General features: G+C 37.0%; 1 protein-coding gene across 1 annotated transcript in view; it reads left to right on the top strand.

The window, feature by feature from the left end:
- The first annotated feature begins 1611 nt into the window (after nucleotides 1-1611).
- LOC122275774 (ferredoxin-dependent glutamate synthase, chloroplastic) overlaps nucleotides 1612-20492 on the top strand; it is a 44190-nt gene continuing 25309 nt past the window's right edge. The window contains exons 1-12 of the mRNA XM_043085007.1: nucleotides 1612-2048; nucleotides 3359-3671; nucleotides 6672-7114; nucleotides 7224-7355; nucleotides 8179-8277; nucleotides 8621-8691; nucleotides 12164-12260; nucleotides 12739-12831; nucleotides 12908-13053; nucleotides 17994-18153; nucleotides 19494-19604; nucleotides 19759-19974. Coding sequence (XP_042940941.1) covers nucleotides 1755-2048; nucleotides 3359-3671; nucleotides 6672-7114; nucleotides 7224-7355; nucleotides 8179-8277; nucleotides 8621-8691; nucleotides 12164-12260; nucleotides 12739-12831; nucleotides 12908-13053; nucleotides 17994-18153; nucleotides 19494-19604; nucleotides 19759-19974 — 2175 coding nt within the window. The 5' untranslated portion in view covers nucleotides 1612-1754. The remainder of the gene's footprint in view (nucleotides 2049-3358; nucleotides 3672-6671; nucleotides 7115-7223; nucleotides 7356-8178; nucleotides 8278-8620; nucleotides 8692-12163; nucleotides 12261-12738; nucleotides 12832-12907; nucleotides 13054-17993; nucleotides 18154-19493; nucleotides 19605-19758; nucleotides 19975-20492) is intronic.

Genomic DNA, 20492 nt, shown 5'->3' with positions numbered 1-20492 from the left:
GCAAGTATACTAAAAAAATAAAAATATAATATTTATATAAAAATAAATAATTTATTAATAATAAACTCTAAGAAAAATTTTACATTTTATATCTGTATTTAATATTAGCCTAAAATATAAGAATTCAGTTAGAGACGCAGACTTTATTCCCTTCAAACCATTACAAATTTCCAAGTGTTTTTCTTCCATCCATGCCAGTCAACTATAGTATCTACTACTTCAGTCAGGCAAAACCGGCATCCCACTCGCACGAGAAAGGACATTCTGCGTGGTGACCGACAGATGCCTAGAAAACACCGGTCATTGTCCCGCTAAAGAACATATCGTCCTGAAAACGACTCGATGCTGCGTTGAAATATATCTTGCAAAATAAAGCTAACGACTCAATTTTCCCAAGCAGCAGTCCTCAGCTCGATTCCCCTGCAGACCAACATACAGATTTCACTTCCATTGCATTATGAAAAAATATAGTTATAAATATAATTGTGTACTAATCTATACACTAATATAATATAATTAGTCAAAAAGTAAATTTTATTAAAAATAGTATTAATTTAAATTTTAAATATGAATAAATCAATATTGATACACAGATTAATGCGAGACTGTATTTGTATGTAGTAAAACTCTTGCATTATTAAGCTCTACAAAAACAATCTTAACTCTCAACTTAAAAGTTCGTAAGTATACAAATGTCATATTATTATTTTGAAAAAAAATTAAATAAATACGATATTTATATAAAAAGAATTTAATTTTTTAATAATAGATTATTTTTTTTAAAATAATTACATGATACTTTACACTATATAACTATATGTAGCATTATTTAAAATGATAACAATGCAATTTAATAAAAAGTGTCAATTTAAGAGTGTAATATCAAAAAGTGACCGGATATAAAATGAACAATTATTTTAAGAAGTGCATAATATATTTTATTTCCTTGGACTTTCGGAAAATAAAAACATATCATTTTCCTATTTTATCTAATAATTTTGTTATATTGTAGAAGTGACATATGGAAATCGTATGAGGTCGACCATCTTATTAGTAGAGTATATAAATTAATTACACAATATAATTTCCACAAATAAGGGTAATTATACACATACCTAATATACACAAATTTCAATTTATTACGTTTCTAGGTATGAATTAGATATAATTAAAATGAGAGTATATTAAAATTAAAAATGATAATATGTTTATTTGAAATAAAATATAATTTAAATTATTTTTAAGAGTAATTTTATTTACAATCGTGAACTGTGTAAATGATGTATAATTCTTTAAAAAATAATAGAGTCTATTATTAAAAAATAATTTTTTTTAATGTAGGTTTTATGTATATTTATTTTTTTTAAAATAATTGCATGGATGTTACATAATTTACTATTATAAATATATTTTCTCTATTTTTGATGAATCATCATAATTATTATTTGATTGTAAAATGAGTTGTAAAAAGAGTGTAGTTGTAAGCATATCGAAAGGTAACAAACCATCAGCCACATGGTAGAAGCGTGGGCCGCGACGCGGTTGAGAGAAACTCCAAACTGAGAGGCAACATCAAGAAAGAAAACGGAGGCGAGACGAGAGGAGTAGAAGCCAGAGGTGTGTGTGAGGCTGGTAGCTCCGGACTTCTCTCACCCTTTTATCTTCTACCACATCCCCACATTCCCTTCGCAACTACGACCACACGCCTCTCTCTCTCTCTCTCTCTCTCTCTCTCTCTCTCTCTCTCTCTCTCTATGGCTCTCCGGTCAGTCCCTCCCGTTGGTCAGCTTTTCCACTCTAATTCTCGGTCCTTCTCTCGGCCGCCTCCCATTCTCCAGTCAAATGATGGACGCTTGTTCGTTGATTTCGTCGGATTGTATTGCAAATCGAAGCGTACGAGGCGGAAATTCGTATCGTCTTCGGGCGCGAGGAGCTTCCCGCATTTTGTGGCGACGAGGTCGTCGACTGCCAAAGCCGTCCTCGATCTTGGACGTGCAAGTACCGCCTTGCATGATCAACCGGATGCTGCTTCTGATTTAAAACCGAAGGTGCGGTTTTGAATGAGACTGAGTTCTGAACGTTTGCTTTGATTGCTGCTTTTATTTAAGCGCTTGGATTGTTGCATGTATGAGTATTGCAAGTGATGACTCGGAGAACCGTGTTTGGGCTTCATTTCCACAAATGAGTGTTTTCAATGCTAAAAAAAAAAACTAAGATTCTCTTTTAATTTTTTGGTGAAATGGAGTGATGGAATCAAGATTCACATATCAATTATCAACCACTTGAATAACTTTTTTTTTATCATTTATGTGTCCGCAAAACATGTCGTTTTGAGGTGAGTTTCAGAGAGAAGTTCCGCGTCGTTTTCATTTGTTAGTTCTCGGAACTAAAAACTTGACTGCAGTAATATAATTCACAATTTCTTTCGTATTGGATATAGATTGTCTCTTGAGATGCACTAAAACCGCTGCATACTTGATTTAGGTAACATATGTAATATTTTGAAAGTTCTTTTATTGCTTTCTTAGGAGCTAAACTCAAGAGCGAGAACATTTGTGTTGACACATACAGCTCAATTCTTTAGATAAATACGGTCAATTTTTGGATGCTTATCGACTAACTGGGAATGAGGATCAGTTATATGCAATCTGGGAGTAACTCAGTCATACAGTAGCAGCAAAAACACTTAAAAAAAAAAAAACTTTCCAAAGAGTATCATCGATGTTAATCACGATCCTAGGACACCGAGAAAATAGTTATAAGGCACTCAGAAACTTCTAGACTTACCAAAACACCCTTAATTTGCAGGAGATGTAAAAATTATAGATCTATCTGTAATATCTTCATTGAGTATAGGAAGTTAGTGAATGAAATCCCTACCTGGTAAGGAGGAAGAAGTTATTGCCCTTCATAACGATTCCAAGAGACTAATTATAATATTGACTAGTCCTTTTGGAGTATGAGTCCATATGTGTGGCTTGGACCTTCCTTGAATTGTTACATTACTAATTATAAAATTAACCACCACTCATAAAAAGAAAAACCAAATGGAAAGTTATTTAACTCCACAATCCTAATGACTTCAAAATCATGTAATACACGTCTAAATCCAATGTTACACACGAATCATACACATGGAAAGCTTCCTATGTTTGAGGACCTCATAATAGATAAAGATGCAATGATCTTGATATGCTAGAGGTTCTACACAGATTTTGTGTTATCTGTCAATTGTTTCAGTCAACCTTGGAGTTGGCATTGCATTTTGACGTGCTGTGATATTACTTTGTTTTTCTTGTGAGATGAACTGCTGCATGTGGTTAAATCTGTCTACATGACCTAGTTTCATGCTGGGCAGGTTGCAAAGTTGGATGATATAATATCAGAAAGAGGAGCTTGTGGAGTTGGATTCATTGCCAATTTGGACAATAAAGAATCCCATGGGATAATCAAGGATGCTCTCACAGCTCTTAGCTGCATGGAGCATCGTGGGGGATGTGGAGCAGATAATGACTCTGGTGATGGTTCAGGATTGATGACTTCCATTCCCTGGGATCTATTTAACAACTGGGCTAACGAGCAAGGGATTGCTTCCTTTGATAAGTTGCATACTGGTGTTGGAATGGTTTTCCTTCCCAAAGATGATGACCTATTGAAAGAAGCCAAGAAAGGTGTGTTTAAACAGTTTGATCCAAGGCATTTTTTTTAATAGTTTGGATCAAGTGTGCTTGACTTAGTTCATTTTGTTTTCTGATACAAACGTGTGTTTCTTCATGAATGTTGTTTATGGCTCTCTTTGCCTTTATATTTTCATATATACAAATAATAAGATAATATAATTGGAATTTGGTTGATTGATGAGGATTACATATATATTAGTCAATGGTTCTGGAGCCTCCGACATGCCATGCAAGGATTGGTATGGGACAGATTCACTTTACTTGAAACAAGAAGGGTGAGAGTTAAAAATATCATGTTCTGCAACTTAGGAGTGGTCATTCTGAGTACACCACATAGTTAAGAGTCTTGCAATATAGCCTCTGCAGGTTTTGCAGTTTCCAGGTGCTTTATTTGAGTCAAATAAAGCGATTTGTTAAGAGTGCAGAGGGGCAAACTGATAGGGTCCTTGGTCGAGATCCTAAACACCAAGCTGCCGCCGCCCCTTCTTGCTCCTCGATGACCGATGTGAACTGCCACTTGCTTGACCATGATGGTTATGGGTGGTGTTGGCTGAGTTCGTATGATTGATCAGTGGCTGATGGTGGGCGTGATTCTAGTGACTGGGCGTGCATGCATGCATGCATGCATGTGCAGTAGCTGAATGGGCTAAAACGGTTGTGAGTGGGATCAGGCGATTAAGTGGCTGACTGACTAAGTCAGGCACACGTAGCTCCTGCTGGTGGGCTAAACAAGTCAGGCACACAAGTGTCTCCTGATGGTGGCTGACCAAGTCAAGCACAGGTGTCGCTTGCTTGGGGGCTGACCAAGTCACACATAGGTATCTTCTGATGATGAAGCACACGTGGCTAAGGGTGGTTTCAGTGGGTTGGCCGAGTGGGTGATGGCTGAGTGGTTTAAAGGATGGTTGGTTACTACCTACAAAGTAGGGGAGCGGTTATGGCTAGATAGGTGGCAAGGGCTGGGCATGTGGCTTGGCTGGTGGGTGGCCTGATGCAGACCAGATGCCCTTCGATGGCAACTCGTGGCTGCCTTAAGCGATGCCCCACTCGAACAGTTCAAAATGATCAGCAAGCAAGTACGAATGTGATGCAATAGACACAATCCAAAATGCTGAAATATCTCAACAATGCATTAATCAAAGGAAAACAATGAAATTAATAGGTTACCCTGATTCATGAATTGCACAGGGTGAGCCTTCTCCTTTGGGATTCACGGATTGCACCCAATGGAGCCTAAGTAACAAAACACCAATGTGTCTATGGGGGCTTACAAGCCAAATTTGTCCAAATGTTCAAAGATAAAAACATAAGTGATGGCATATTGCCTAACTTATACTAGAAAGCAATTAAAATGATTACAAAGGGAAAATGGTTTTGGGTCCACGCCTCCTGCTTAAGGCCTCATGCTGTCAGTGGCCCATGGGTGGCCAGGATGACTCACAGCATAGGTTGCATGCTTGCACATGTGGGTCTTCAGGTTGGCCTGCCGGGTTAGCCTTGGCTGGTCCATGGTCCTTGCACGTGTGGCCTAGGTTGTGTGGGCTGGGCGCCATTGGTGAGTCGCTGGGTTGGACCGTGGTTGGCTTGAGCATGGTAGGTTGCTGCATGGCCCAGGCTAGTGGGGCTTGGGCGTTGGTCTGCATGGCCCAGGTTGTGGTGCCTGGGCATTGGTCAACAAGACCTTGACCAAAGCAAGGGTGTTGATCAGCAAGGCCCTGGTCAAGACCGGGGCGTTGAGCAACATGGCCCTGGCCAAGGCTAGGGCATTGAGCGGCATGCCAGCATGCGTGGGCCTGCTGGGTAGCCGAACCGTCAATTCCAAGGTGGGCCTGCAGGGCATGCACGTGATGTGTGCGTATAGCCCATGCGTGCCCGCTGCGCACGCGCACTAGGCGTGCGTGTAGTCTAGCCATGCGCTGAGCGTGGTGTGACAACCTCGCTTGCGCGCGCGCGCTGACTGTTCGTTGCCTGATGGAGGGTGACCGTGGCCTAGCATTCACCAAGGGTTTGGTCTGTGGGCAATCAAGTGATGCCAACAGTGCTGCTGGCGTGCTGTCCTGGCATGGGCGGGTGCTAGTCAAAGCATGGCTGGTGGCCTCCTGCCTTGGGGTTTTAACCAAAGTTTTAAAAATTGTTCTGTCTGGCCGGAATTTTTTGTGCCGGAACAGTGACCGGAATGAGATAGGTATCTATTCCGTTTTGGGTCAAATTCCGGCTGGATTCCAGTATTCTGGCCGGAATAGTAATTCCGGTCCGAAATTAAAATTCAAATTAAAAAAAATAAAAAATAGCTCTCTTGTAAATAAGTTGAAAAATAATGGATAAAATTGTACTTTTAGAATTCAAATACCCATTTCTGTGCACTAAAAGTATTGTTACTTTTAATAATCTGTCTTTTCTTAAATTTTTTTCCTTTATTTTTGTGTCTTAACTCAAGTTTGTGATTTTTTTCAATATATATTCATTTTATAAATTTTTAATTCTTCTATATATACACATATACATGATACATACTTACATATATATGTATTTATTTTATTAATTGTTAGTTTATATATACATATAAATATTTATATATAATATATAATTAATTCCGAAACGGTACACCGAAACATACCGGTACCGAAATATTTCGTTCTAGTGCCTCAACCGGAATGGTCTCCGGAACGGATTTCAAAACTTTGGTTTTGACACAAACACAAGTATGCAAAATGATATACTCAACCATATCCAAAAGATCATAATTCAATTTCCATATATGCCATTTTGTTAATTTTATACAATATGTGTCTTTTAATACATTCATTCCCTAGTTTTCTGTGAAACATTCGTTGCTCATTTCCATTTATTTTAATATCTACTTATATAACACCATCTGCTTGCCTATCTATTGTCTATGTGCCAGTACACAAATGAAAAAATATGTGTTTTTATTTGTCAGTTTGTAGATGTAATCTGTTGATTGATGGTTAATCCTTATTGCTTCTGTAGTTATTGTAAATACTTTTAGACAAGAGGGTCTTGAGGTGCTTGGATGGAGACCTGTCCCTGTGAATACTTCTGTAGTTGGTTACTATGCAAAAGAAACCATGCCCAACATACAGCAGGTATTTGTTAAAGTTGTGAAAGAAGAGAATGTTGATGACATTGAACGCGAACTGTACATCTGCCGAAAATTGATTGAAAGAGCAGTGGGCTCAGAAAGTTGGGGAAATGAGCTTTATTTTTGTTCTTTGTCCAATCAGACAATAGTTTACAAGGGAATGCTTCGCTCAGAAGTTCTTGGGTCATTTTATTATGACCTTCGAAATGATCTTTATGCATCTCCTTTTGCTATTTATCATCGAAGGTACAGCACAAATACTAGTCCCAGATGGCCTCTTGCACAACCAATGAGATTACTTGGACACAATGGAGAAATCAATACCATACAGGTTAAAATTTCTTATTTGTGGGAGTTTTCTTTCTGTAATATTATGCTGCAAATGCCATATATGAGTTAGAATCAAGTTTCTTTATTTTGACACTGGAATTTTTGTTTAGGGGAACTTAAACTGGATGCAATCCCGAGAATCCTCATTGAAGTCACCTGTATGGCATGGACGTGAAAATGAAATTTGTCCATATGGAAACTCAAAGGCGTCAGACTCTGCAAATCTTGATAGTACAGCAGAAGTACGAGCCATCAAATTTATCATCATTTTAATAATGTCATAGGAGCTCTTGTTGATTGTGACTAATTTAAAATTAAATTATTTAAAAGACAAAAGTACGAGAAGTTGAATTTTGTTTCAGAGGATATTTTTTCTTGGTGGAGCTTAAAATACAATGGAAGATGTTTTGAAAATGGTGAACGCTTGTTGGAGGGGATTAGAGACTCATTTTTCCAAACTCTGTTACTTTGGGCTAAGACTATTGTATTAGATGGGGGTAATTTTAGTGACCTGCATCTAACGTTTTATCTATCAAAAAAATTTTAGTGACTTGCATGCGTCTTTTTTTGTTTGAAGGCTGTAATTAGGTATTTCTCACTCTTGCATACCACTTGTGTACTTGGGCTATGCCTAATTTTGAAGATCAATAAACTTTATTAGTTATAAAAAAAATATTTGCAAAATTATGATACAACCCCCACCCCCTCCCCCCCCAAAAAAAAGAACTTTGCAAAATTGAAAGTTGCTTGTAATTTTGAAAGATTACTTTTCTTTTATACTGATTGCCAGCTTTTATTGTTGCCTGAAAGAGGGTTTTTATTGATGATCCATGTTGAAGTTAATCTTTGATCTAAATATGTTTTTAATGATATTCTGGGACATTCATGAGCTGCTGGAGGATTTTCTCCCTATCTAATGTATTTTCTTCTTTGAAACATTAACTTTATGGCCAACCTGATTATCTGTCAATGTCTGTCCTTTTGACATTCTTATTTATATCTGTTAAGTTTGACCAGTTTATTTTTCTTTGCCTGAAAATAGTTCCTTCATTATGCTCTGTGCAGTTATTAATAAAGAGTGGCCGTACTCCTGAGGAAGCTCTAATGATTCTTGTTCCCGAGGCATACAAGAATCATCCAACGCTTGCGATCAAGTATCCTGAGGTATTTGTGCTCACAATTTACATACCCTTGAGAGAGTGAACACATAAAAAATCTTGTACTGCGATAACTATTTCTTTCCACTTTATACCATGATACAATGTCCCAATTAGCAGCAATCTTATGGGGGTTGTGAAGTCTTTCAAAATTTTCCCCCAGTCTAAATTAAGTCAAATCACATGAATCTAGTCTCCAAATTTTTTTGACCAACATGTTACCTATCAAAAAGAGAGTTTTTTTACCAACATGTTTTATGTAATTTTCCCCTTCTTGATCACACTGAGCTTTCTGTAATTTTAAATTGATATCACTCATGGAAAGTAGAGAAATTTTTATGTTTCCTTAGGTGGTTGATTTTTATGACTTCTACAAGGGTCAGATGGAGGCATGGGATGGACCTGCTTTACTCTTATTCAGGTAACACTTCCAAAGGCAATTTAAAGGACCTCAATTCTCTTGTTAGTGACTCTTATGGTTCATGGTTTTGGGAAGTTTTCAGGTTATAAATTCCAGTAACTAAAATATGAACTCGTGCCACTGATATTGTTTAGTAAAAGGCCATGACTTATAAATTGAAGAATAAGAAAATATCTTATGACTTATAAATTGAAGAATAAGGAAATATCTTACGTGCTCTAGTCTGTGTGAGGAGCCTTGGATCAATTTGGTATGTATCCTTTGGTAGTTATCCCTCATAACTACTCAGCGCATTAGGAATAGTATGGTCTTTTTCTTTAATGAAATGATAAATCATCATTAAGACTTCTAGATCAACAAGTGTTTGAAGTGTACCTAAGTCTAATTTGATTGGCCGTTTTTTTTCTGATAGGTTGAAGAGATTTTATAAATACTAACAGAGGAATAGCTGTATCCCAAGTACATGGGACATATACAAGAGCAAACACCTAGTTAGGATCTAGAAATAGACACAAGGAAATAATGAAAGTTGAGCCCACAGAAACAGATACAAGGAAATCAATTGTAATTTTTTTTTTTTTTTTATAAGTACGAAATCAATTTTAATTGATTGGCCAAAATGAGGATCTGAGGATTTGGAGATTAAATAATATGATGCAGGATGGAGATTGGCTGATGCAATCAAAATTTTAATTTCTTCTTACTGTTTATTTTGTATTTTAAGGAGCTTGCTGGAAATCTTAATCATGATTCTCAGGGATAGGGTTCAGATCTGTGGTAGTCAATGAGTTTGGATGGCCTGAATAATTATAGGTAGCAGATCATGTTTATATTGCTATAAACAGATATGATTTAACCACAGGGATTTTTGAACTGAGGTAAATAGGAACTTCTCTCTCTTTACACTTTTCTCACTGATGATGGTTCCTGGTACTTAATGACAAGTTTTCAAGTTTTGATTAGTAGGGTATTAAAAAAAAAAGTTTTGATTAGTAGGTAGTTGCAATTTTTAATGATGGGATTCTTGAAACAGCTTCTTCTTGAGTCTATAAAGTGTTTGCATTTTCGGCGGAAGGCAGTAGTTTGATTCTTATAGCAGAGAAGTTGGAAGGTTCCAAAAGAGATGATCTTGGGGATGTTACGCGGTGAACTTGTTCACTAAAATTCTAGAGGAATGCTCGATTGGCAAGAAGAAGGAATTCTTTGCAATCTCATGGGTAGTAGAAGTTTTATTGGTTAGAGATGTTATAATGCTCACGGTTGATATATGGCACTAGTGGAGTACAGAGGTGGTGGCAGATGAAATATCATCTTCATACCCAAAGAAATGGAGGGGAAGGGGTGGAAGAAAATGGCGGTTGCACTGCAAGAAGTTGGCGGCAGTTTGGAGATTGGAGGAAAAGCCTGTCATAACAGAGGGAGGTTGGGTTTCGGTCTAATGGAGGAGCCTTCTGGAGGTAGCATTGTGGGAACCATCTTCCATACCGCTAGAATCTCTATCGCCAGATGATAATCCTAGTTGACAAAATGAAGAAAAGAAATGCTGAACTTTTTTTTTTTGATAAGTAAAATGAAAGAGGAAATGCTGATCTGAGTTAAATAATATGGGGGAATGTAGTTCTAGTGGAGCATTACCAAATAAAGCACTATCGATTTGGCCAAACACTGCTATATCACTGCTGTCAACTAGGATACAGAATTCTTGAAGTCTCGGTTGAAGCCACTTTGGTCCACGGTACCATAATATACCTGATCATTTTAGGGTGCCAGTTTTAGTTTCCTTTTTATTTTTTTTAAGAAGTGGCTCCTAAAATTATAGTCCCAATGCCTTTGTCGCAGAGTAGTAGGATTGCATTACCAACCTGTATTTATGTGGATTTGATCTCACCAAATTGAGGCATGACCCATCTAAGCAATTGAGCCATTTGCTCGTCACTCCTCTGTGATTATTACCTATTATATCCTGGATCTTAAAAAAAATCTTGTGGAATATATATTGTTTTTTTTTTTTTTTTGATAAGTGGAATATATATTGTTAATTTCCATTTTCTTTCACATCTGTTTTATTTTTTTGATAAGTAAGTAAATTTATTAATCCACATAATTAGGCATAGCTCAAGTACAAAGGAAGTATACAAGAGAAAACTCCTAATTTCAAAACTAAAGCTGGAAAAACAGCACCAAAGTCATTAAGACTAATCCCATCCAATACAATAACCAAAGCCCAAAACAACAATGTATGAAAGAAAAATCTCTAATCCCTCCCAATGAACGTTCTCTATTGTCAAAACAGTGCCCATTTCTCTCATTCAAAATAAACCACATAAGGCATAGAGGTACCATCTTCCAAACAGCCGCAATTTGTTGATTGCCTTGAATAACTCTCCAACAAGCCAAAAGATTTGCCACCCTCTTGGGCATCACCCAAGCAATGCCAAGCCTAACAAAAACCTCATCCCACAAGGCCTTTGACACATCACAATGGAGAAGAAGGTGATCCGCTGATTCTCCACACTTTTTGCACATAAAGCACCAATCAATTACAACTATACCACGCTTTCTCAGCTTATCAATGGTAAGAATTTTCCCATGAGAAGCCAACCAACCAAAGAAAGCTACCTTGACCTTGAGAGGCACTTTGCTTCTCCAAATGTTCTTCCAAGGAAAAAAATCAGTAGGATAATGTATCGCCATGACCTTGTACAAAGATCTAACCAATAATTTCTTATTTCCAGGATGAATCCAAAAGCAATCTATCATCCTCTCCTGACCTTATGTTTAGAGCATAGAGCAAGCTGTAAAAACCAGTGATGTCCCCCACCCCCAATCCTGGACGTCTCTAATAAATCTCACTGACCACTGAATAAGACCAGCAGAATTATCCATATAATCAACCAGGGAGGCACCTTTATCAAAGGCAATCCTACAAAGAGAAGGGAAAACATTCTTCAAGACATCATCTCCACACTATAAGCTATGCCAAAAACTGATCCGGTTACCCCTACCCACCTCAAATCTGAAATTTCTGGAGAAGGCCCCCCGTCCATTTTGAATGAATTTCCATACTCTCACACTGTACGCCCCTCTTACTTTATTTGAGTACCAACCCCCCCAAATACTCCCATATTTGGCATCAATAACGGTCCTCCAAAGGGCATCCCCTTCTTGATGGTACCGCCACAACCATTTCCCTAAAAGTGCCATATAAAAAAGATTTCAACTTTCTAACCCCCAAACCTCCCAAAGATAAAGGAGTGTAACTCTTGTCCCACTTAAGCAAGTGGAATATTTTCTCATCCTTCAATCCTCCCCACAAAAAAGCATGAAAAATCGTTTCCATTCTATTAGCCACCCCTGCATGCAAAGGAAATAGAGATAGGAAATTAGTTGCCATCTCTTAGTTATGTATTTTTTTTTTTTCAAACTTTCCATTCTTCTTGCTGATGTTGTTTTCCTATTTCATACCGCGCAGCGATGGAAAAACAGTCGGGGCATGTCTTGATCGGAATGGACTTCGCCCAGCTAGGTATTGGCGGACTTCAGACAATATTGTATATGTTGCATCTGAGGTGTGTTCTGTGTTTTATTTGATTTGATTGTTTTTTTGTATTATTTGGACGGTAAAAGGGAAATCAATCGATGTTTTGATGTTCAGGCTTAGGCATGACTTGGGCCTGGGAGCAACCAAAAAAGCTTGGTTTCTCTGTTTATAACTAAAAACTGATCTACTATCAAAAGGGTTAGGGACAATTGGAACATAGCCCCGGCTTGTATATTGATGGGGTCAGCATTTAGTTTGGAGCTTAGAATTCCTTGGCTTCCTAGACACCAATATACTCAGATTTGGCTCTTTTAGGGGTCATCTGTCAGCTATGGACATCAAGGGATTGTCTTATAAACTACAGTGTTATAAGTCGCACAACAAGCAATGTTGTTCACTGTCACTTTTATTGTTAATGGTAGTGTGTCTCAACTTCTCTAAAAAAAGGCCAGTATGTTTCATAAAAGAAAAGAAAAGATATTAACCTTTTGTTGCTTCTTATTCAGGTTGGTGTCCTACCGATGGATGAGTCAAAAGTTACAATGAAAGGCCGTCTAGGTCCAGGGATGATGATAACTGTTGATTTACACAGTGGCCAGGTTTGTTCATAACTATATTTTGAATTTTCTTAGTGCCTTAAGGCTTATCATACATCTTAAACATTTTTAATTGCAGGTTTATGAGAATACGGAGGTGAAAAGCCGAGTAGCCTTGTCAAATCCATATGGAAAGTGGGTTAAGGAAAACTTGCGATCCTTGAATCCTGTGAAATTCTTGTCAACAACAGGAATGGAGAATGATGCAATATTAAGACACCAACAGTGAGTATTCAATTCCATTAATAATTAGGAGATGCCTCTGATATTATAGCATTGTGGTGGAATAGATGTTGGACATGTTTCGTTCTTAAATGCTACTAAACATATTTTGCTCTGCCTATAACATTTCTGAAATCTAATCAAAGCTCTATAATTCATGATCAATGCATCTCAAAGGACTGCATTTCGATTCCAATTATACCAATGGTGTTGTGCTTATGAATGCTTATCTATTCTTCCTTTGAAGGAAGGCATTCATCTTAGTTTCTAAAATTGTGGAAGCTAAATACATTGCATTCAGTACAATGGATGGACTGATTTTCCATGTAAAGTATAATGTTGCTGTTGTATATATTGATGTTGACTGTTGTAACACCCTATTCCCGTAGGATAGAGATGTTACTAACGCACATAATATAATGCCCGGTAAAGAGATTCATATCCTGAAATACCTCATTTCTTGAAAGCATTAACTTTTTTTTTTTTTGGGATAGATAAAAGAGATTTTATTCATAGTAAATAGGCATAGCCCAAGTACACAGGTAGTATACAAGAGAATAAACCTAAGTACAATCTAAAGCAAAAACAGTACTAAGAAAAAGCATTACAAATGTTAATATCCCTCAAAAGATTATTCACCCAAAAGTTTAAAGTGTTGAAGAAAAAGTCCCTAAATTCCATCCTTGTGCGTTTACGATCTTCAAAACACCTCCCATTTATCTCAAGCCATAAACACCAGAATAAGCACAGGGGAATCATTCTCCACTCCTCTGTACTTCGTCCACTTCCAACTGCACATTGCCAGCAAGCCAAAAATTCCACCACATGAAAAGGCATTACCCAATCAATACCTACCTTGACGAGTAACTCATTCCACAAAGCCGTTGCCATTTCACAATGAAGAAACAAATGGTTGACAGATTCCCCATCATTTTTACACATGGTGCACCAGTCCATCACATAAAAGTCCATTTTCCTCAAATTATCGGTAGTTAAAACTTTCTCAAGCGACACCAACCAGCCAAAAAATGCAACTTTACTGGGCACTTTAGCTTTCCAAATACATTTCCAGGGAAATGTTATATTACCATGACTAATTAACACCTTGTAATAGGATTTCACAGAAAATCTGCTTTTAGAATCATGAGTCCACTGCAACATATCATCCCTGGTCTGATCAATCTTAGAATCATAAAGGATAGCATAGAAATCAGCAGCTTCACTCACTCCCCAGTCCTATAAATCAGCAGCTTACCTAAATTGAACGTAACTGTTTTTGAAACATGAAACTGAAAACATAAAGTAAAAACATAAACTAAACCTACGTGTAACTTTTTATTCAAAAATCATAGAAGAAACCAAGTCCTTACCCTAGATCGACTCCTGGTCCTCCAGTTTTACGTCCTTATAATCATCATCTGTGACAATTAAACGTCAGAGAAAACAAAGAAACAAACAAACATGAGTCCAATACTTAGTAAAGAGCACATCATACTGTAAAATATAACTTAGCATAGACTTAATTTTTGAAAGACTCTTCAAACAAACATATATCATTTACAGATTCTCATAGCATGTCTATTCATCATCAACATGAGCGGAAACATACATAATCATGGCAAACATATAACGTGAATGCATAAATTACTTGTTTATCTTGTCTTTCACTTATTATATGGTGAACCATGCTTAAGTCCGTGGCACCCCATAACTTGTCATAACATGGAGTGAAATATGCTTGAGTTCGTGTTTCACTTAACATAAGGTGAATCACGTTTGAGTCCGTGACACCACATAACATAACTTGTGGTGAACACGCTTAGGTCCGTGTCACCCTTAATATAACTTATGATGAACATGCTTAGGTCCGTGTCATCCTTAACATAGTTTGTGATGAACACGCTTAGGTCCGTGTCATCTTTAACTTGTGATGAACACGCTTAGGTCCGTGTCATCCTTAACATAACTTGGAGTGAAACACGCTTAGGTCTGTATTTCACTTAACATATGATGAACCACGCTCAGGTCCGTGGCACCGTCTTAACATAGCTTGTAGTGAACATGCTTAGATCCGTGTCACCCTTAAATGTCTTATCTTTCTTAATGCGTGAGAACTTATTGAATATCATGGCATATACTTGTAGATGGCATAACATGACATATTTTTGTACATGGCATAGCATAACATGGCATATTCTTGTACATGGCATAATATGATTTGAACATAAACATTTCATGGCATACATGATCTGAGTTCTATATGGACTTTGCATAATATACTTGATCTAAATACTTCATGACATGACATAGCATATGTAATTTAATCGTTACATGAACATGGCATACATGATCTAAGTACTACATGAACATGGCATACATAATCTGGCTATTTTATTACCTGGCATACTTGACTTAAATTACTACATGAGCATTTCATGGCTTCCATGTGATTTTAGAATCATTCACTTCATCAAACAACAAATTCATTCATACAAGCATAATGTCATAATTCATCAAAGATCGTGAAAAGAATCGAACCTTGACTTAGCTCGTAGCGTAGCATAGACAAACATCATATTTTCATATGCCATTAGAACATTTATAGTACACATGCAATTATATGATCATAATAATTACCTCTTAGCGTTGCTTCCACAATCTCACGTCGTAGCTCGTAACCTATATGAGGCATTAATCTTTACTAACTTTTCTAGAAAAACGTGTTGTAACATTTTCAATACTTAAAATAATACCAAAGAGATAATTTAATAATTATTCAATTATACAAAGATTACATAAAATAATATTATTAAAAACTCATAGCATATTCCCTAACTTCTATTTAAAAAATATAACTTAATAATTTTCTTAAGAACATAGTTAAATAGAACAGACAATTAGAATATTAATTAAAATAATAGACTATAAAAGTATACTTTAAAATATGCTTAAAATCCCTTAAATATTTTCTAATAAAAACAAGTCTATGACTAATATATTTATTTAAGTAAAACAGCCCACTCAAATACACTAAAACAGTTTCTCGTAAAACACCATCAACTCACATTAAACAGTATGCTAATTTATTAAATCAACCTACTTAAAATAATAAATATTTTCTGAAATATATCAAGACAAGCCCACCCAAATTAAACAAGTCCAGATAAAACCACGCCTAATAGGTTCATTTAAAAACTAGGCCCAACCACTAAAAAGAAAGCTCTTGGTCGAATGGGCTTAAAGCCCAAGGGCCAATTATAATGTAAAGAAAATGGTCAAGGAGAAAAGAGGCTAAGGGTCAAAGACGTGTATATAATTATGGAAACATTGGAGGGGTTTTTTGGGAAGTTTGAAACATAACACTTAAAAGGAACACAGCAGCTTACAGGAGTGGCTTGCGACAAACTAGCCGAGAGAAGGAGACCCACTGCAACGGTGGCTCTGGGTGCTAGTCATGGCGTTACAAGTTGGAGAGAGAGAGAGAGCAATCTTAGAGAGAGAAACTGAAATCTCAAACAACTGAGGGGCAGGAAGGGTGTGTGCAACGGCAGTGGCTTACCTGAGGGAGTAAGGTTGGCCGGTAGTTTCTGGCACTGTCAATGGTGCTCCGACATCCTTGTGGTGGGTGGCGGTGGTTGGGCAAAATGAAGGGCCATGCGAGTGAGATTTTTTTTTTTCCCTCCTCTGACGACTGGATTTTTTGTATTATCAATTTGAAGGTTTCGTGGGATTTTTTATAGACAAGGGAAAGGGAGGATTCGTGAGTGATATAGAGATTGAATAAAGTTTGGAACATAACAATTAAAAGGAACACAACAGCTTACGGGAGTGGTTTGTGACAAACTGGCCGAGAGAAGGAGACCCACTGCAACGGTGGCTCTGGGTGCTAGTCATGGCATTACAAGTTGGAGAGAGAGAGAGAGAGAGAGAGAGAGAGAGAGAGAGAGAGAGAGAGAGAGAGAGAGAGAGAGAGAGAGAGAGAGAGAGAGAGAGAGAGAGAGAGAGAGAGAGAGAGAGAGAGAGAGAGAGAGAGAGGGCTATGCGAGTGAGATTTTTTTTTTTCCCCTTCTCTGACGACTGGATTTTTTGTATCATCAATTTGAAGGTTTCGTGGAATTTTTTATAGACAAGGGAAAGGGAGGATTCGTGAGTGATATAGAGATTGGATAAAGTTTGGAGTTGGGAGTTGGTTTCAATTTAGGGGTCTTATTCAAACTGAAAAACCAACGGGGAAAAATACTCGGGATAGGGGAAGAAATCCAATCAACAACAAACACCATCTTAAAACCTATCTCAATATGAGAGATAGCATGAGACCCAACCTCCATAAGAGAGGTCTTGGGGTTCAATCCCCTTCCCCAAATCCCCCAATATACAAAAAAAAAAAAAAAAAAAAAAAACCTATCTCAGATTAATAATAATAATAATAATAATAATAAAAATAAAATTACACTCTTGGGGTTTGGATGTTACAACTGTGTTACTGAATTAATTCATCACGATAGGACTACCTAAGGTTTTTTATTTGGTCAAAGTTTTTGATAGGTAAACAAAATTTTATTGATCATAAGAATAGGCAAAAGCTTAAGTATAGGTGACATATACAAGAGCATCGCCTGTGTGCACGGTCAAAGTAACATTTATCTTTAGTAATTTGGTGGTGCCTGAGTAACATTTATCTTTATTTTTCAATACTTCATTGGTCGATTATAATTGATTTTAATGGCATGTCTTTTCATGACTTCCTTGTATTGCTAAACTAGCACGCATAGGCAATGCTATTTTATATGTCCCGTATGCTCGGGCCTTTGTCTATTTCATGCTCAATAAAATTTAGTTTATCGATAAAAAAAATGGTGGTGGCCGAGAATTTATTTTGAATATATTCTTTCAACAGTCACCAACTTGAATAGTGCTTATTATCCTGTATTTGATGGGACCAGGGCATTTGGCTATTCAAGCGAAGATGTTCAAATGGTTATTGAAACTATGGCTGCACAAGGGAAGGAGCCTACGTTTTGCATGGGCGATGATATTCCATTGGCAATATTGTCTCAGAAGCCACACATGCTTTATGATTATTTCAAGCAACGGTTTGCACAGGTTTGCTGTAATTTATCCGAGTCTGGATGAACTTGTACTTTATTATTGGAGTTTACTATGTGCACACGCTGCACACGGGTGCGTGCATGTGAGTGCTACTTTGTTTTTTGTACTTTTTGTTAAACCTCTTTCCCTCAGTGTATGATAAAATGTTAAATTGAATTTTGAGTCATAGTCCCCTTCAATTTTCCTGCCAGTGCACCTGAAAATCTGTCTGAAATTTCCTTTCACATGCGTATGCTCTTGTTCAATTTACCACCACTCTAGAGTTGTGCTAATATAATGCTTGACCAAGTTTAGGGCATTATGGCCTGGAAAGATCATAGAGCCCAGCATTTGAATGATTTGTGATGGGCATTGTGTGCGCATGTTGTGCCTTTCATTCTACAGCTGGTGTGACTCCATTGGATGTGGGGATTGTTTAAGATATATGCAGTTCTGCAACTTGCCACTTGCTGTTCAATCCCCCCACCCCCCCAACCCAAACAACAAACAAGCCTTCGCTAGAAGGCTACCTAGTTGAGAGACTATTTAGACTGTTTTTATTAATTGAATACGTTTTTTTTTTTTTAACTGCTTTGCTAGTGAATTGTTCTTATGGACACAAGTTTAAACTATGTGGGATCATATGATAAAAACCATTCTAAAAACTATGGTTTTTTTTTGCTATCTAAGTATTTTAGTTTGAAGTTAGCTTTTTGACAAAATCTTGATATTTTAGTTTGGAGGAGATTAGATTGTTCTTCGTGAAAACATGATTCCTTTGTGCAAATGCTGTAGATTTCAATGGCCTAGATTTTCATGATTTTCTTGTATCTATGTAACGTCCAAATGGAAGGCCCAAACCACATGGCCTATACTTCAAAAGGACTAGTCAATGATGCAATTGGAGCTCCATTGAAACATTATAAAGAGTAAGAACTTCTCATTCCCAAGCAATGTGGGATCCCATATACTACCTACCCTTAACCTTATCGTATGGGGTATCACATTTCTGGTTGGGATAGACTCTGATACCATTTATAACGCCTCAATGGAAGGCTCAAACCATATGGCCTATACTCTAAAAGACTAGTTAATGATATAATTGGAGCCCCATTGGAATCTTATAAAGAGTAAGAATTTCTCATTCTCAAGTAATGTGGGATTCTATACACCACCTACCTTTATTCTTATCATATAGGATATCACAATCTATTTCTTCCTCTTAGCTAGATGTGTAAACTCTTGTATACCCCCTGTGTACTTGCGCTATGCCTATTCTTATTAATATAATCTGTTACTTATAAAAAAAAAATCATATTCATTTTTTCTCAGTAACTCATTTGTGTACTTTTCAGGTAACAAATCCAGCTATTGACCCTCTTAGGGAAGGATTAGTCATGTCTCTTGAAGTCAATATTGGGAAGCGAGGAAATATATTGGAGGTTGGACCCGAAAATGCTAAGCAGGTCTGTTAGCATATCTCTTTCTTCATCACTGTCATTTTAATGATATTTGTAATGTTTATTTTAAAATGAGTTTTATTTGGTATTTTTTAACAGATTCTTTGTAATACTTTTTGTATTTTCGACTGTGCTTAATTAGTTTGTTGCCTTGGGGCAGGTAATTTTGTCTAGTCCTGTATTGAATGAAGGGGAGCTTGAGTTGTTGCTGAAGGATCCCTATTTAAAATGTCAAGTGCTGCCAACATTTTTTGATATCCATAAAGGGGTTGATGGTTCCTTGGAAAAGACACTATATAAACTTTGTGAAGCTGCTGATGAAGCTGTTCGAAATGGTTCCCAACTGCTTGTTCTCTCCGACCGTGCTGATGAGCTTGTAAGTAGCATTGCATCTTCCCTCTACAATATCGTTCCCATATAAACTCAGTCTGACACTTATACCTAGTTGTTAGAAAAAATTCAAAATGTGTTTAATCAGGTGATCATTGAATATCAACTTTCTGGGTTCACTACTTGTGTTATTGATAATCAACCTTTTTATTTTTGTTGAGAAATTAATCTCACATTGCTTGTGAACAAGGTCTTGTGTATGTTTATGTTTGAGCAAATCTCTCTTTGAACCGGTTTTATGAGATGAGTTAGGCCCACGAATTTCTTCATGGTATCAGAGCTTGCCACAGGATGAATGGGGTTTACACTACTTACCCCGTGACAAGGACCAGAAAAAATACTGGCCTGCACGTTAGGGAGGGTGTTGAGAAATTGATCCCACATTGCTTGTGGACAAGGTCTTGGACATGTTTATGTTTGAGCAAACCTCTATTTTTGAACCAATTTTATGAGATGAGTTAGGTCCACGAATTTCTTCAATTTTTTTTGATAAGTAAGAATGAG

This window comes from Carya illinoinensis, chromosome 9 (genome assembly GCF_018687715.1).
Source record: "Carya illinoinensis cultivar Pawnee chromosome 9, C.illinoinensisPawnee_v1, whole genome shotgun sequence".
NCBI lineage: Eukaryota > Viridiplantae > Streptophyta > Magnoliopsida > Fagales > Juglandaceae > Carya > Carya illinoinensis.
Note: the sequence above shows the minus strand (reverse complement) of the source record. Positions and strands in the feature narration are given on the sequence as shown.